This window comes from Cyprinus carpio, chromosome B15 (assembly GCF_018340385.1).
Source record: "Cyprinus carpio isolate SPL01 chromosome B15, ASM1834038v1, whole genome shotgun sequence".
Lineage (NCBI taxonomy): Eukaryota > Metazoa > Chordata > Actinopteri > Cypriniformes > Cyprinidae > Cyprinus > Cyprinus carpio.
Genome location: NC_056611.1, coordinates 2,434,403 through 2,451,142, shown reverse-complemented (window position 1 = coordinate 2,451,142; position 16,740 = coordinate 2,434,403). Strand labels below are relative to the sequence as shown.

The 16,740-nt window shown below is 37.1% G+C and overlaps 1 protein-coding gene across 4 annotated transcripts in view; it reads right to left on the bottom strand.

Annotated features, from left to right (window-relative positions):
• Nucleotides 1-16,740, bottom strand: part of LOC109078802 (endothelin-converting enzyme 2-like) — a 60,510-nt gene that overhangs the window by 12,414 nt on the left and 31,356 nt on the right. For all 4 annotated transcript variants that reach the window (XM_042738903.1, XM_042738905.1, XM_042738906.1 and 1 more), the window contains 6 exons: nucleotides 14,976-15,120; nucleotides 13,722-13,937; nucleotides 7,426-7,550; nucleotides 5,756-5,902; nucleotides 5,572-5,634; nucleotides 5,268-5,456 (listed from right to left, as the gene is read on the bottom strand). In XM_042738903.1, coding sequence (XP_042594837.1) covers nucleotides 5,268-5,456; nucleotides 5,572-5,634; nucleotides 5,756-5,902; nucleotides 7,426-7,550; nucleotides 13,722-13,937; nucleotides 14,976-15,120 — 885 coding nt within the window. The remainder of the gene's footprint in view (nucleotides 1-5,267; nucleotides 5,457-5,571; nucleotides 5,635-5,755; nucleotides 5,903-7,425; nucleotides 7,551-13,721; nucleotides 13,938-14,975; nucleotides 15,121-16,740) is intronic.

The following is a 16,740-nucleotide window of genomic DNA, read 5'->3' as shown; positions in this document are numbered from 1 at the left end:
GTCATGCAAGAAGTTCTGGAAGGCAATTAGATATACTTTGACGAGGGACTTTGCTCAGGCATTTCAGAAACACCGTAACATTTCAGATGCTCTGCAACGAGAGTAAGTCAGGTTTTGCCGTCCCATAGCGCAAAGTCACATGACTTTTTTGATGCACATTGAGGAATTCATCGGGAAAATGCATTTTTATCTCCCATTTTTCACATTAACCCTTTTTCACACAAGTCAAAAACAACCTCAAGCAAGCGTAAAAGCTATTTAATAAATTAAGGGATTTTATTTTAAATTTGGTATAGTTTGAGACAGCGCCATTGGTTTGGGATTACTCACCACTGACTGAATGAGACATCTGTCAATCAAAGTATACAGAAAGGACCAGCCAAAAAACAGCAGAGTCGTGGTAGAAAGTACAGAGATGGTCTTAAAGTAGCTTGGTTTAAATGTATTGTATGAATTGCACTTACTATGGAATAAAACATGCAGAGTGTATACTTATACTTTGTGCAAATAACATGCCTTATTAGCATTTTGGCATTGAAAATCTGTTATCTCCAGTGGCGCAGGTGGTTAGGTGTGTACCCTTGGCTTTTTGACGCGATCGACCCTGTTTCGATCCCACCTTTTCCCGAACTTTTTTTCTCCCTTTTCAAATCTCATATTAGAAATGGATTATATTTACACTAAGTGAAAATAGCAGTATATTTAGCGATATGTTATTTACACTAAGGGCAAATACTTAAAATAGCAGGATTTTTTGCTATGTATACTACTTGTTGCAAATAGTGGTACAATAAAGCCCTCCCTAACCCTACCCTATACTTTATTTTCACCTTTTTGATTATTTCCTTAATTTTTATTGAAAATAAATGCCTTTACGATGTGATACGAGATTTGAAAAGGGAGGGGAAAAAAGTTTGGAAAAAGGTGGGATCGAACCCGGGTCGATCGCATCAAAAAGTCAAGGGCACACACTTAATCACCTGCACCACTGGAGATTAAAAAAACAATACCAATAATTCAATATAAATCGAAAAAGTATAAATAGACACTCCGTATGTTTTATTCCATAGTAAGTGCAATTCATACAATACATTTAAACCTAGCTATTTTAAGACCATCTCTGAACTTTCTACCACGACTCTGCTGTTTTTCGGCTGGCTCTTTTTCGGTCTCGTCCAGTCAGTGGTGAGTAATCCCAAACCAATGGTGCTGTCTCAAACTATACCTACCTCTTCCAGGTTGTCTGATTTGTCATTGTGTTTTCTGACTTGTTATTTTGTTTTCAGAATTGTAATCTGTTTTGCACTTTTTGGCCACCGTACGTTTCTAATGCAGTACTTCAAAATGCACGTAAAAACAAGATGATGGAAACATGGCTTATGCAACTTTATTTATTGTAAATGTGGCTTCATAAATTACAGTGTGACAGTTAATCTCGTAAGTGTTGTGTGTTGCTTTAAATGTTTTTTTTTTGTTCACGTTTTTAAGTTGAAAGATTTAAATAGTAATTTCTTGTTAAACATATAGTGAAGTCTGAAAAAAACTTTTTTTAATCTTCCAATTGAAACTTTATTTCTAGTAATGGTAACTTTATATTATCTTTTATATTATAATTTTATCTTCCAATATGACTTGATATTTCACAATCTGACCTTGTTTTTGTAAATGTGGCTTTATAACTCACATTGTGATCTCACATTGTTAAATCTCACAATAACAAATTTTTATTTCACAGTCCTGACACACAGAGTGAGTTTATAAATTGTGTCACACTTTGTGGCTAACAATTTGTTGTAATTGTCACTTTATATCTTACAACTGCAACTTTATATCTCACAAGGTGACTTTATATCACTCATGATTATTTTACTCTCCAGTTGAAACTTCAGGAACGGGTGTTATGATAATCAAGTGAGTAGTAGCTGTGAAGGGGCAATGCACTTCAATAAATCTTTTTGTAAGCCACCAATAAATGGAGTGCTCCTTTTAATTTTGATCAATTTTAATTTTTCCATAACCTTGGCTGTGTTTTGATACTTTCCCTTAAATGATTTCTCTTTCAGCCATGAAAAGGACACAGAATGCGTGTTCGGATTCTCTCTCGCACAAAATGCTCAAATAATCAGCAGGCTAGAGCCAATAACCCACATGTTTGCATTCCTGAATCCTGGATGCAATTCTAGCTGCTCTGCCCTTGGGTGTAATACAGCACAGACCTCATCTCCACTGTGGATTTATAGTAGATGAAAACAGATTAGCTGACTAAAATGGACTGTTTTCTCTCTCTTATGGTTATGAGAAGCTATGTTGTTTTTTAATAAACTCCAAAACCAAGTGAACCCTAGAGGATGCTCTGCATAAAGATGTGCGAAATAAGAATTGACTGCTGCAAGTCTTGCCTATGAGAGTTATATCTATTTAAAAAAAAAAAAATAATGCAAACAAACACCTTTAAAGATAAAGTGCGCAATTTTTTTTTCTGTTAAAATAAGGGCTGTAAAACTGAGATAATATGTTTCATGTGGCTAAATATGTATTTAATTTCACTTTCTACATCAATCCTTCTGTATGAATAACGCAAACTGCTACGGATCTGGCTGATATTGATCGCAGGACACACTAGTTCCTAGAAAAGCTTCCATTTACCAGTAAATGCTGGAAACAATGCATTTTCACATAAATCTTTGTGTAAAGGGATCGTTACGCATATGAGATTAAGTCCATAAAGTGTGGCGAAAGGTGTTTATTATTGAATTACTGTTGTGTTCCAGCACATTCCGCTAAAATTGAAGAAATAAAATCTGTTGTTTTTTTGTTAAGAGCAAGAAGAGTAAAGAGTACTGCTATAAATTCACAAATGGTAGAACCTAAAAATGACATATGCATGTTATTTTGTCTTCTTTTCTCAAATAAGAGCTCAAATGTAAGAATCCTCCTGGGTGTCACTGCACATCTGAGCTGCACGGCTGCCAGAGACGTTTGCTCATCACACACACGGGAACAGTGATATGAATGTTTAATGTATCGGCTTCAGCGTGGAGGCACTGGAATGAAGAACTGCTGGTAATTTTGTAGCAATTCTGTTAAATGGGTTTTCTTAACAATTTAAACATTTTGAATTATACTATAAATAATATCCTATAAATGAAGAAAATATAAAAATGCCACAATTGTATATTTACATAATTTACTGATGTCTGTTTAATTGTGTAACACAACTAGACAACAATGGACTTATTCAAAAGATGGATATAGATTGGCCTTGTACCCTTGATACTGACAGCAGACATAATTTAATCAGTGAGTGATCAGCTGTCACAGCCACCCCTCCACTTCATTACTTCACTGTACTGTTGCTCAGCAACTGTTGCCACGGAAATCACAGGAGCCTTCACAAAACAAAAGTTTCCTGAACGCAGGTGCTCAAAGAAAAACAAAAATCTTAATAATTAAATGATGGAAAAATGCCAGAAGACACAAACACACACACAAAAATAATGAATATTCATATGCAGAGAAAGATGAAGGAAAAAACAGGATCGGTTGTGTTCTATTGAGACAGTAATGAGTTGAGACATATTGAGATGAGAATGAGACAGACAAATATAGATAGATAGATAGATAGATAGATAGATAGATAGATAGATAGATAGATAGATAGATAGATAGATAGAACGATAGAACGATAGATAGATAGATAGATAGATAGATAGATAGATAGATAGATAGATAGATAGATAGATAGATAGAACGATAGATAGAACGATAGATAAAACGATAGATAGATAGATAGATAGATAGATAGATAGATAGATAGATAGATAGATAGATAGATAGAACGATAGATAGATAGATAGATAGATAGATAGATAGATAGATAGATAGATAGATAGATAGATAGATAGATAGATAGATAGAACGATAGATAGATAGATAGAACGATAGATAGATAGATAGATAGATAGATAGATAGATAGATATAACGACAGATAGATAGATAGATAGATAGATAGATAGATAGATAGATAGATAGATATAACGACAGATAGATAGATAGAACGACAGATAGAAAGATAGATAGATAGATAGATAGATAGATAGATAGATAGATAGATAGATAGATAGATAGATAGATAGATAGATAGATAGATAGATAGATAGATAGATAGATAGAACGATAGATAGAAAGATAGATAGATAGATAGATAGATAGATAGATAGATAGATAGATAGATAGATAGATAGATAGATAGATAGATAGATAGATAGATAGATAGATAGATAGATAGATAGATAGATAGATAGATAGATAGATAGATAGATAGATAGATAGATAGATAGATAGATAGAACGATAGAACGATAGATAGATAGATAGATAGATAGATAGATAGATAGATAGATAGTGTGAACACAGACTCACAGCACTGTATATTATTCATGAACTCTCTCTTCTCATATCTCATACAAACACTTTTAAAGGGATAGTTCACCCAAAAATGTTTCAAACCCATAAGACCTTCATTCATCTTCGGAACACAAATTAAGATATTTTTCGAAGGAATCTGGAGCTGTCTGACCCTCCATAGACAGCAATGCAACTGAAATGTTCCCAAGTCCAGAAACGTAGCAAGGAGATCTGTGAATGAATCCATGTGACATCAGTGGTTCAGCCGCAATTATACAAAGCTACGAGAATACTTTCTGTGCGCAAAAAAAAGACTTTATTCAACAATTTGTCTCCTCTGCAACACCCTGAGAATATCTCAGTTGCATCACGCCGATACGCTGTTTCCGTTCAGATCAAATCAGCTCCGGTATGACGCAGCTAGTATTCTCTATAGTATTTTTGTAGCTTCATATAATTGCGGCTGAACCACTGATGTCACATGGATTAAATTCACAGATCTCTTTGCTATGTTTCTGGACTTGGGAACATTTCAGTTGCATTGCTGTCTATGGAGGGTCAGACAGCTCCAGATTCCTTCGAAAAATATCTTAATTTGTGTTCTGTAGAGGAACAAAGGTCTTATGGGTTTGAAACGACATAAGGGTAGGTAATTAATGACAGAATTTTCATATTTGGGTGAACTCTAACCCTTTAATAAGCAATATGTGTGAAACACACTCATTATAATGATTTAATGATTCAAACTAATGATCCCAAGCCTTCAGCTCAGAACTTCTGAGCCTCATCAGCACACTTTCATGTGTTTACCGCAGTACTTCTCCAAACCCAGTGAACCCCTCAGAAGGCTGCACACACACCTGCAGATCAGCTATGGTTATCTTGTGGTAGATCTTCTCCTCGTCCCGCCGCTCGTCCTGAGGCACTGTGATGTTAGCCAGCACCGTCTCGAAGTCCAAAATCTGCTGCATCTGAACTCGGGTGGAATTCTTGTCTCCTCCCAACAACAATCCCAACTCGACCATGTAATCCAGGTAAGCCTTCAACACCTAAACACACACAACCAGCACAGAGCAGCTATTAGACACGCACTGCAAGCTGGGAAAGGCTCAAAAGACTCTTGATATTCCAGTGTAAACTGAGACGTTAAGTTCTGCTTCATACCTTCTCATTGGATTTATTAAGGTAATAATCTCGGGATGGGAGGAAGAGTCCTGATTGGTCAACCTGAGGAAACAGGAAGTTTACACAGGTGAGCAAACACCAGAGACGTGATAAATACAACAAAGACAATCAAACAAACTCTTTCAGCAGAGTTTATTAAACTTAATACAGTGAGTAAATGTACCTGAATGACATTACTGTTGGAGTTTTTGGGATCAACGCTGACACCGACAGTGAAGAAAGGCTGAGCTCTGTAGGGTCCAGAAACGATCTTTAAAATGTCCAGAAAGTTGTCTTTGTCCCAGGACTCTGTGATGTTCCAGCCCCCTATCTACACACACATAGACACACACAAAGAAAAACATCAGTTTTGGCAAAAAGACTAAGGTGGTACTTGTTGTGGACTTAACATCAAATAAAAAATTGACCCTATTTACAGTATTTATATCTGTTTCTTGATATATTGTGCATGATTCTTCATCATTTTGGGATAAATGTGTCCACCAAATGTGTAAATGTCAAACCAAGGCTTGGAGCAAAAATGTCCAAGGTATTTAAATGTGGGGGCTACAAATGCCCACATACAGTGAATCATCTTTTTTGTCAATAGGTATGTTATCTTATAAACAGTACTTCATTTATGTTTCATATTGTGAATGTGCAGAACGTGAAGAAAACACGATTTAAAAATTTGAAACAGTGATTGCATTCAGATTTTTATATTTTGAGTTAAAAAAGTCAAAGGGTGAGTAAATGAATGGATGAATGCCAACATATATATATATATATATATATATATATATATATATATATATATATATATATATATATATATATATATATATATATATATATATATATATATTAAATAAAATAAAAAACCTCTCCACTATTGATGGCTAATTCACATTCAAGTCTCTCTCTCCATTCTCATATGGAAAGCCAAAGTTCCAACTCACAATGGTTTTCTTGCTAAAATGTGCTAAATTATGAAAGTAACATGAGCTGTGGTACGAATGCCATTTCATTCTAATTTTCAAATGACTAGACCAAAAGTATTTAGTTATGCAAGTGTGAAAAAAGGCAAAAACTTGAGGAACAAGACTCTGATGAGTTCAGGCCAACACCTCATTAAAGTCAATTAAATCTGTCTCACCTCTGAGAATAAAGCTATTCTTGGCTCTCTGCAACACTATTCACTCTATCCCTGTGATCCCCGATGACACGAGATGACAGAAAGAGCGATAGAATGAGAGAAAGACAGAAGAGAAGGGCTGCGTTTGTGTTGAAAAGGCAGAGGCACTGTAGATTTTTGTCCTCCATCTTCCTCACCATACCTCTTTTAAACCTTGCAGGAGGCAGCTGTGTGTGGGGAGGCTGTAAATTAGCAAGATGAAGTGCTGTTTGACATCACTGCTTTGTGTCTGTTACATGGATTAATCTTTCAGGTCTGTACCGAGGGTTCGTTTCAGAGCTTTCTTCTTCAAAATGGCTGATTCAGAGAGATAGAAGAGCATGAAAACGTCTCTCACTGATCGATGTCTACATAATTTCAAGGCTCGCTGATTTTAAACCGAGAGGAATTGATAGTATCGGTGCTCAGTTCAAATAAAGGAGTCTATTTTTAGGAGATGCACAGAAAAGCAATCAAAAAACTTAATCAAGCATCAAATTAAATCAAAGATCATGCGACAAAATTGCTGTTTTTGTGTCCCTCATTAACATATGTAAAATGAGTGCAAATGAATAAGAATACACAGAAAAAAAATTGTTTCAAATTTTACAGAAATGTACTGAAACTGAGTTTGCACTGTCTATCCTCCACACCAGAGGGGGCGGCACAGAAACACTCACCTTTGCAATCAAGTCGATGAGTGGTTGGGCTCCAAGCTCTTCTATTCGCTGTTCATTAAGACAGGACAGGTAGTAGGACTGTGTCTTCCTCTCTGCTTCACTGCTTGAGTTAAAGGTGCCATTTTCTATAGGAACACATAGGACATTGCATTTGAGTTGCATCACAAAATGGTAACATTTGCTAAGTAAGTTTCAGAGAGGTCCTATTATGCCCTTCTTACAAAACGTAACATAAGTCTCAGGTGTCCCCAGACTGTGTCTGTAAAGTTTCAGCTCAAAATACACCACAGATCGTTTATTATTCTATGCTGTAAATACACATTTCTTGGGTGGAAGCAAAAGCATGCTGTTTTAGTGTGTCTCTCTTTAAATGCAAATAAGCTGCTGCCCCCCCCCCCCTTTCAGAAGAGGGCGGAGCTTTTACAGCTCAACAACAAACACACATCTGTTTGTTTTTGATTATCATCTCTATTGTGAAAATTTAAATTGTGGGACAAACTCAGAATTGCAAGACATAAACTCAGAATTTTGACTTCTGTGCAATTCCGAGTTTACATCTCACAATTGTTTTTTTTCTCCACAAAATAAAAAAGGATACTGCAACTTTTATTCAAAATGTTATTAAAATTATAAGTTTTCTCAGATTTACAATTCTGTTTATATCTCGCGATTTTGAATTTGTCTCGCAATTCTGACTTTATATAATAAAAAATCAGAATTGTGAAATAAAAAGCCACAAATACCTTTTTTTTTGTTTTAATTTGTTAGGTTTTTTTTTTTGTTTGTTTTTTTTATCCCATGGTGGAAACAAGCTTCCAGAAAATGCTCCTTTGGCCACTATATGCATTCACCAAAATGTTCTTCAAAATTACTACTTTGGGGTGAGTAAAAGATGACAATTTTCATATTCTTTTGGTGCTTGGATACTAAAGCAAAACTGTCCCTCACAGTAATAAAAGACGGGACATGAAGGAAACAAAAACATCACATAGTTAAGGGGGACAGCTTGGAGCACCATCGTTAGGGTAAACAAACATGACAGCAGGGAGAACAACTTGCACTGGTTCAACACACAGGGTCATGAAACAGCCAAATGAGTTTCTCCAGCTGCACAATGGTGCCCTCTGATTGGCTCCCATCACAACACATAGAATTATGGTATGTAAACAGAGGCAATGCAGTGCAGGTAAATGGAGCCCGAACTGGAAGAACTGCAACAAAGGGTCCTGCTATCCATCTTTTTAATGTCATGTCCATGACAGCTGCTTCACGCGACAAAACGTGACAAAATGCAGACGCCATTGGCGAGCCAAACGAGCAGGGTGGTTTTCATCCTCAATAACCTTCTCCATCAGTCGCAGTCAAAACACTGTGTGACAGCTGCCAGCAGGACGACAGGCAGAGGGGAAAGGCACTGGTACTGTCATACTAACTTTATTCACATGAGAAATGACAAAATTAAGTGGAAGGGACCAGAACAGGTGACTGACGGTGCTGGGTGCAAATTGGAGTCAACAGAGAAACAACCAGTGAGGGCCACCCTGTAAGTGTTCCATGCAGGTTGACTTCTGAAGAGTGTAAACACTGTGAAAAAAAACACGCCTCTACCTCCAAAACTGTGCCTATACATACAATTCACTGCCGTTTACAGCTGAAATATTCACTAGTGGCCCCAACAACTTAATTATGATTACAGGGGTAGATTATTGATTAATAAAGACTTATTTTTGCAGTTCCTTGCACAATACTACATTATGATCTCTTCTTTTTCTTTCTTTTATTTATTTATTAAGCACTTTCACACAACTGATCACTGACCAAAGTGCTGTAGAATATGTAAACACATAATAAAACATCAAAACACAACACTTAGTAACAGTGAAATAAACTCCACAATTTCAATATACAGAGAAATGTCTATACTCCATTAAATGCTAATGCAAGGAAGTATTCCTTAAGCTTGTGTTTAACAAACACTTAGGCCTGGTTTCACAGACAGGGCTTAGACTAAGACAGGATTAGGCCATAGTTCAGTTAGGACATTTAAGTATTTTTTTATAAACGTGCCTTAGAAAAAACATTACTGGTGTGCATTTTGAGACAAAATAAAAGGCACTGATATATTTTAAAATCAGTCAAAGCAAGTTTCTTTCAGTTGAAACAGCTCAGACTTAGATTTTAGTCTGGGATTAGGCTTAAACCTTGTCTGTGAAATCGGGGGATAGTGTGGGAGAGAAGTGTGTCTGAGAGAAAACGGTAATTCATTCCAGCGTATCAGATCGCTACAAAAGCTCGATCTCCACTTCGCCGTTTAGTTCTAGGAATCATCAAAGCCATAGTTCAGGATTTGTAAGTTATTACATTTCAATGTTTGGATCACTTAATCAGCTGCATACAGTATGTATGGCTTTTCTGACATGGTAAACTTGCTATGTAGTGCACCCGGTATAGCATTGGACTTGTGATCTGGAGCACTCGTGTAAGAGACCCGTGAAACACAAGTCGATAAAAGAGCTCAAAGACATATAGAAGCAAGCTAAAATGGCACAGACGCTTCAGCAAATGCATTCTCCTCTCACATTTGCTTTTGTTAGAAAATGTGTGTGTGTGTGTGTTAGAGAGAGAGAAAGAGATAGAGATAGAGAGAGAGAGAGAGAGAGAGAGAGACCATTTCCATTTTTTTTAACTTAATAATATTTTGACAAAATTACTTCACTGCTTTTTCATCATAGAAAACAAATTAAATTACCTTAAGCATAATTGTAAATGTTGTGTTTATAGTGTAACAGAAAAGATACACTTTATCTTTAAACATCTCAACCAAGAAAAGAGGAACACACAAGGGTTTGAACAAAAAGATAATAGCACACAAATGATGAGTCGCAAATATGCACTCACCAACCCTCTCTTGAACACACAATTATGCCTGTCATTGTGACCTCTGATTGGTGCTCTTAGTTGTTGTCATGGCAATACACCTCACACTTCTTCGGAGAAGGAATAATTCACTCTTCTCTTTGTGTTTTACACACATCTGTGTTGTGTGAAAGAGAGATGGCATAGTTAATCTACAATATGAGCATTCAAGCAAACAAGTCGCAAATCCCTGAACCAGCTCTTAGTTTCTCATTCCCCTCTCTTCTTGCTCATTTGTCTTTTTCGCAGTATTTTCTCCTCCTAACAGTGCAAATACATTAAGAAACAGGAGGCAAGAATATTCAAGTAATAAATTCTCAGGGGAACAGTGGCAGTCCAATTACCGGTCAGCAGGTCTGGTCTAGAGAGAGGACACACGGTGAGAGAGAAATGAGCTTTGGCACGTCTCGCTGCTCATCAAGCACAATTCAGAGCTGATCTCGTTCCATTTCCAGAATTTGCTTGTGTTTGTTTGTGTTTGCTGGGCAAAAGGTGACAGTCAGCCTGGTGCACTGGCACAAAGTGCTCATTTGTCTTTTTCAGAGGTGCTCTGTGTGAGGGCAAAGCACACTGTACTGCTTTGCAAATGCATACACTTACAAACACATAATCTGACTTTACGATTCTCCACTTTTGTTTTTGTTTAAAGAATAATGCACTCTCAATTCGGTGTGTCATCAATCCTTTCATTCTTTCTATTTTAGTCACTGAACTATTCATATGTCTGTTAGGCTGTTTAAAAAAGTAGTGGTTGACACATTTCTCTCATTACACAGCATCACACGCAGCCCATATTTTAATATGTACAGAATTTATTTCACCATATTAAAACAGAAAACATCTGCAACGATAGGAATGTAATAAACATGACAGTAAAGTATGATATATATTTTTATATTTTTTAATAAATTAATTTATGCAAATGCCATGGAGAGTATACAAGAATATCATAAATGTGGTGGTGGGTTATTATGACTTTTATGATATAACAAACTAGTAACTATATCATAACAAACTAGTAACACCCTACCTGTCACCCTAAACACCTTAGCAAATCACCAAGTAATGATCTAGAAACCATCCATAAAACTATGGCAACCACACAGAATACCCTGGCAACCGTTAGAAATCAGCTGGCAACCCGAACACCCTAGCAACTACTTAGCAACACCCTACCAACCACCTAAAAGAACCTAGTAACCTCCAACCAGAACTCCATAGCAAACTTCTAGAACATCTAGCACCTACAGTAGAACACTACAGCAAACACCTAGCTATGCTCTCACAACCACCTAGAACACCTGGCAACCATAACACTAGCAAACAACCAGCAAGCAACCACCCAGAAAACAACTGAAACTATCTAGCAATGCTAACCTAGCTATGTTCTAGCAACCAACTACAATATATAGCACCCTATTAATGCCCTGGCAACCAACCAGAATACCCTTGCAACACCCTTGAAACCACCTAGCAACACCCTAGAAACCACCTAGCAATGCCCTGGCAACCACAAAGAACACTACAGTAAAAACCTAGCAACACTCTGGTAATCACCCAGAACTCCCTAGCAAACAACCAGAAACCATCCCTGGTAACTCCAAAAGAGACTCTTTAAATATTATAAATGTCATAATTACATTTGATCTTTTTTGTGATATAGAATCCCTGGTTGGAGTGTGATGTCATGTCTTGTCGTCCATATTCACCATGGAGCCAAAATAATTTCACAAGCTTACAATCTAGTGTGTGCATATACTTTATCCCTTCACTCATTCTCAACATTTTCTTCCTTTCTGTTTCTCTCTCTCTCTCTCTCTCTCTCTCTCTGTTCTATGGCACGGGTCATTAGGGAATGCTCTTCATTTACTGTTCACTGGAGCGCAGCGTTCCCCTCATGCTGCACACACTCACCCAATCACACGCACACTCAAGAACCCCAATCCACAGAAGATGGATCATATATCTGAGAGTAATATGAGATCAAAAATATGTAAGGCGAGTGTTATTAAATGTGCAGAAGTGTGTCATGTGACTGGATGAAGCTGGCTGTGGGGGTGATGCAACACACAGAGTCAATAAAAATGGAGTGTCATCAGGGCAAAAAAGCCGCAGGGACCCCAGCGTGAGAGCGCATTCATTAGACAGAGAGAGAGAGTTTGATCAAACCCAGCGCATTACAACAGCTTATTAAATAAAACAGGCAAAGTCAAATTGAGCAACAATTAGAGAGAGGAATGAAGCAATGCATTCAAACACAAAAGAGACTACATTAGCATTTCATGTAGAGAACACTAGAGCTTGCAAGGCAGCAAATAAAAAAGTTTTTTGCAGTGCCTTGGAAACCACCTAGAACATTGTAGCAACCAATATAGAAACGCCATGGCAACCATCCGGAACAACCAACAAGCCACTTGGAGTGCTCTGATAACTAATCAAAATGTCCTAGCAACCATTCAGCAACACCCTGGCAATCATTAAGAACTATTGCCATAGCAGCCACATGGCAGCACCTTGGGTAACTGCCCAGAACGCTGTAGCAACCATCTAGAAACTCTGTGGCAACCACCCAGAACAACCTAACAATTACTTGAATCTGTCATCCACTTAGAATATCCTAGAAACCACTCAGCAACACCTTAGCAATCATAGGTTTTACATACAATAAGTTCCATTGGATTTTTAATGACCACAGAAAGTCATGACCTCAGTTTAACATCTCATCCGAAGGACAGTGTCACTATACTGGGGCGTTAGGACCCACACAGACCACTAGGTGAGCACCCCCTGCTGGCCTCACTAACACCTCTTTCAGCAGCAACCTAGTTTTCCCAGGAGGTCTCCCATCCAGCTACTGACCAGCTCAGCCCTGCTTAGCTTCAGTGGGCAACCAGTCTTGGGCTGCAGGGTGATATGGCTGTGGATAATATAAACTGGGACCAAGTTTTAAACTTTAACCTTACATTTCTTCAAAAAGTGTAACTGATAAAACAAGACTTGCAAGCACTCTACTGTAAATCAATGAGAGGTTGACTAATGGAGGCTTTTACGGTTAAAGAAATGGAGAACGGGTGCAAAAAGTCATTGTCCTTTATCGAACAAACAGACAGGGACGGATGCTCTCTGAGAAAACAAGTAATCAGGACACAGAGCAGAATCGATGAAAGTTTCTGAGCAGAGCTACAAAAACAACCCGAGCACAGTGAGCTGAAGTGTAAGACTCTTCAAAACGCATACAGTAAAGGCAGCAGTTTTCTACTGGAAAATCACAAATTATTTAGGAGTCTTTCTAAATATGTACTGTTGTGTGAACACTGAGTGAGATTTACTAAGCAAATCCTATCCTGTTTGTGTGTGTGTGTGTGTTTTCCGGCACTTACCCAGCAGGTGTTTGAGCACAGCCTGGTTCTGGTCCCAGATGCTGTTAAATGTGCTCCAGCGGGACCGGCCATCTGGCAGGGGGTTTTTGCGGACCCATCCTCCACAGGCGTACTGGTAAAAATCCTGACATGGGTCGGCAGAGCGGTCCAGAGCTTCCACAATCTTACTGGCCACGGTTACACATGCCTCTGTTAGACAGATACTACGGGTGGGATCTGTTAAGGACAACAGGACATGGTATTTGCAATGCATTAAACTTGAAAAAAAAAAATGCAGATTATCTTGATTTTATGAATTTCAGTGGTCTGATTTGGTCTGATTTTCACACTCGAATCGCCACCAAGAAGTAGTTTTATGTAAAATCAGCGGGTCTGGTATTTGACCAAAAGTGTGAATCATATCCACTGGCCAGTTTTCTTCGCAGTGCGATGGAAAAGAGATTAGTAAAAAAAATTAAAAAAATAATTAAAAATAATATTAGTCACATTGAAGGCATGCAAATATTTGTCTTTCAGGACAGACACATTAACAGGTGTTCGTTCAAATTAAAATGTTTAATTTTCATACCAGGACATTTTTACAGGACTTTGGAACTGGACTTGAAAGATATTTTGTTGAAATATTTTCTTCTTTAGAGTAAGATGCACATAGTCTATGCAAGTGTGTGAACCCAAATGCTTCTAGGTACGATACTATTGCAAGTTTAAAAAAATTTCAAGAATGCATTTCCATAATACAACCACCTAGTTGCATGCCAAAAAAGTGCATCGCTGAGCAAAAAGAAAACTGACAACGTGCCGACAGACAATACAAAACAGGTTAATTCTGATATGAAACAAGGTCTTAGGACTCTTAAATGTTGTCATGTATAGAAATTCAAACAATAAAGACCATTTTGTGACTCTTCAATGTGTCGTGACAGATCACTGTATTGCCTCAGTTCAACTGCTCATCTTTTCATATTTATGTAAAGTATGAAATGAACATAATAAACATCAGAAAGTATTTTATTTTAAGTATTTTAAGATGAGAGAGGACCAGGCCTGGATTTTATTTTGTGTTTTGTTTCTGTTTGTGTTTATTTTATTAATAAAGTTTTATTTGAATGTTCTACGATTCCCGCCTCCGTTTTCCCGACCTACGAACTGCGTTACACTGATGTCTTGTCTGCTTAATAAGTGTTGCTTAGAATCTTATTTATCAATAAGTTATTATGTGTTACATTTTACTCCATCTGTGTGTGTGTTTGTTACCTCTGTTATAGCGGACTCCCAGTGTAATCGCACAGCCAAACAGAGCTAGAAGTGAAGCAAGAAGCAGACCAGCCAACACTACTTCCAGTTGAGTTCTCCTGCCCAGTGGACCAAATAACTGAATACCACCCTTACGGAAACCCACCTGAAAGAGAGTCAAATATTGATCATCTGTTGTTACTGTTTGCTGGGAAACATCCCAAACTATGTAGACAAAAAAAGTATGAAAAAGTTTGGGATGTTTTTGGATATATAGCATGGTAGTATAATTCTCTTTGGCATATCTTGGATCATGTTATGTAAATACTATGCTATATGAATGATGTATGATATATATCTGAACACCATGGCATTAACATCTGAAAACCAACAATATAACACGACAGTACATGTTTGTGAGAATAAATGGCTGACAAATTATGGCACTCCAGTTTAAAGACTTCAAATGTTCACATGGTGCAAGTTTGAGTCTGGCCACTGACTAATAGTGATTTCATTCTCCCTTTCTTTCTCAAATAAAAAAATCTGTTTAAACGATTGACTGGAAAAAAAATCTTCTCATAAAGATCTCCTCAAAAAAAGAGCAACGACTTCTTGAGTAGAAACAATGGGAACATCACGTAAGGCTTTTGTGTCAAAATATACTGCATGTCTCTTAACGTCATTCAACACCCAAAGAACAAAGAACAAGTTGCCTGGGGGATATTGTATTGAATTCATGCGTTATATCGTTGCTTGCACGGCAAACCAACAGAAGAGGTGTCACATTTCCTGTTTGACATAAAAGTGAGCAACAAATGAAAGGGGCTACATGAATCGATATGAATTAATATCAAATGTCATTCATAATTCAGTCTAGGAAATTCCCTGGAAATCTGACCTGTTGTATTCCCCTGCTAAAAGGTATAAGATTATGTCAACATTAGAAATAATACAGGAAGAAAAGCTGCTGAATATTTCTCATGCTGTTTCTCTAAACTCATGCTGTGCTTTCTTTCCAATTACCATACAGTACCATACAATAAAATGTTGTGATACAGTTTTCTGTGTTTTCAGAACATTACTCATACCTGGATAATTGCTCAGATCCATTCTGCATTTTAATAACATAAAAAATGTATTAGTTTCTGATCCACAATATGTTTGCCCATTTAGTCATTAAACACTCAGCCATTTAGGTATAGTTTTTCTACTGTACATTTATGAGTTTTAATATTAATGACCTCCATTATAATTGACTAATCTTCACATATCAAAATACAGTTGCTCATTGGGGTCAAGTTGATAAATACTGAATAGGCTGATATATAAATGTGCGTGGTGATACATTAATGCTTTAATGGTTGTGACATAATATCTGTGACAATTCCTGCTAGGCTGGCTTTAATAGCTTAATTTAGTTAGGAATAATCTGGTTTGTTTCACTGTAGAGAAAGAGAGTAAAAGAACAAGAACAATAATCACAACCACTGGGGTACTTCAAGGTGCAGTGCTTGGTACCCTCCTGTTCTCCAAATAATTGCCAACCATGAGACCTACACTCTAAATAATAAAGATTCTTTATTGGTATTGATGGTTCCATGAAGAACATCTAACATCCACAGAAGTTTGCAATGCACAAAAGGTTCTTTAGAAAAACTTGTTTAGATTATTATGATCTTGACACACTACAAAAATAAATAAATAAATACAAATAAATACAAAATTCTATAGCCTCTCATGACTCTATTATAATTGGCCTTTGGAGTCAATTTGCTGAACAGTG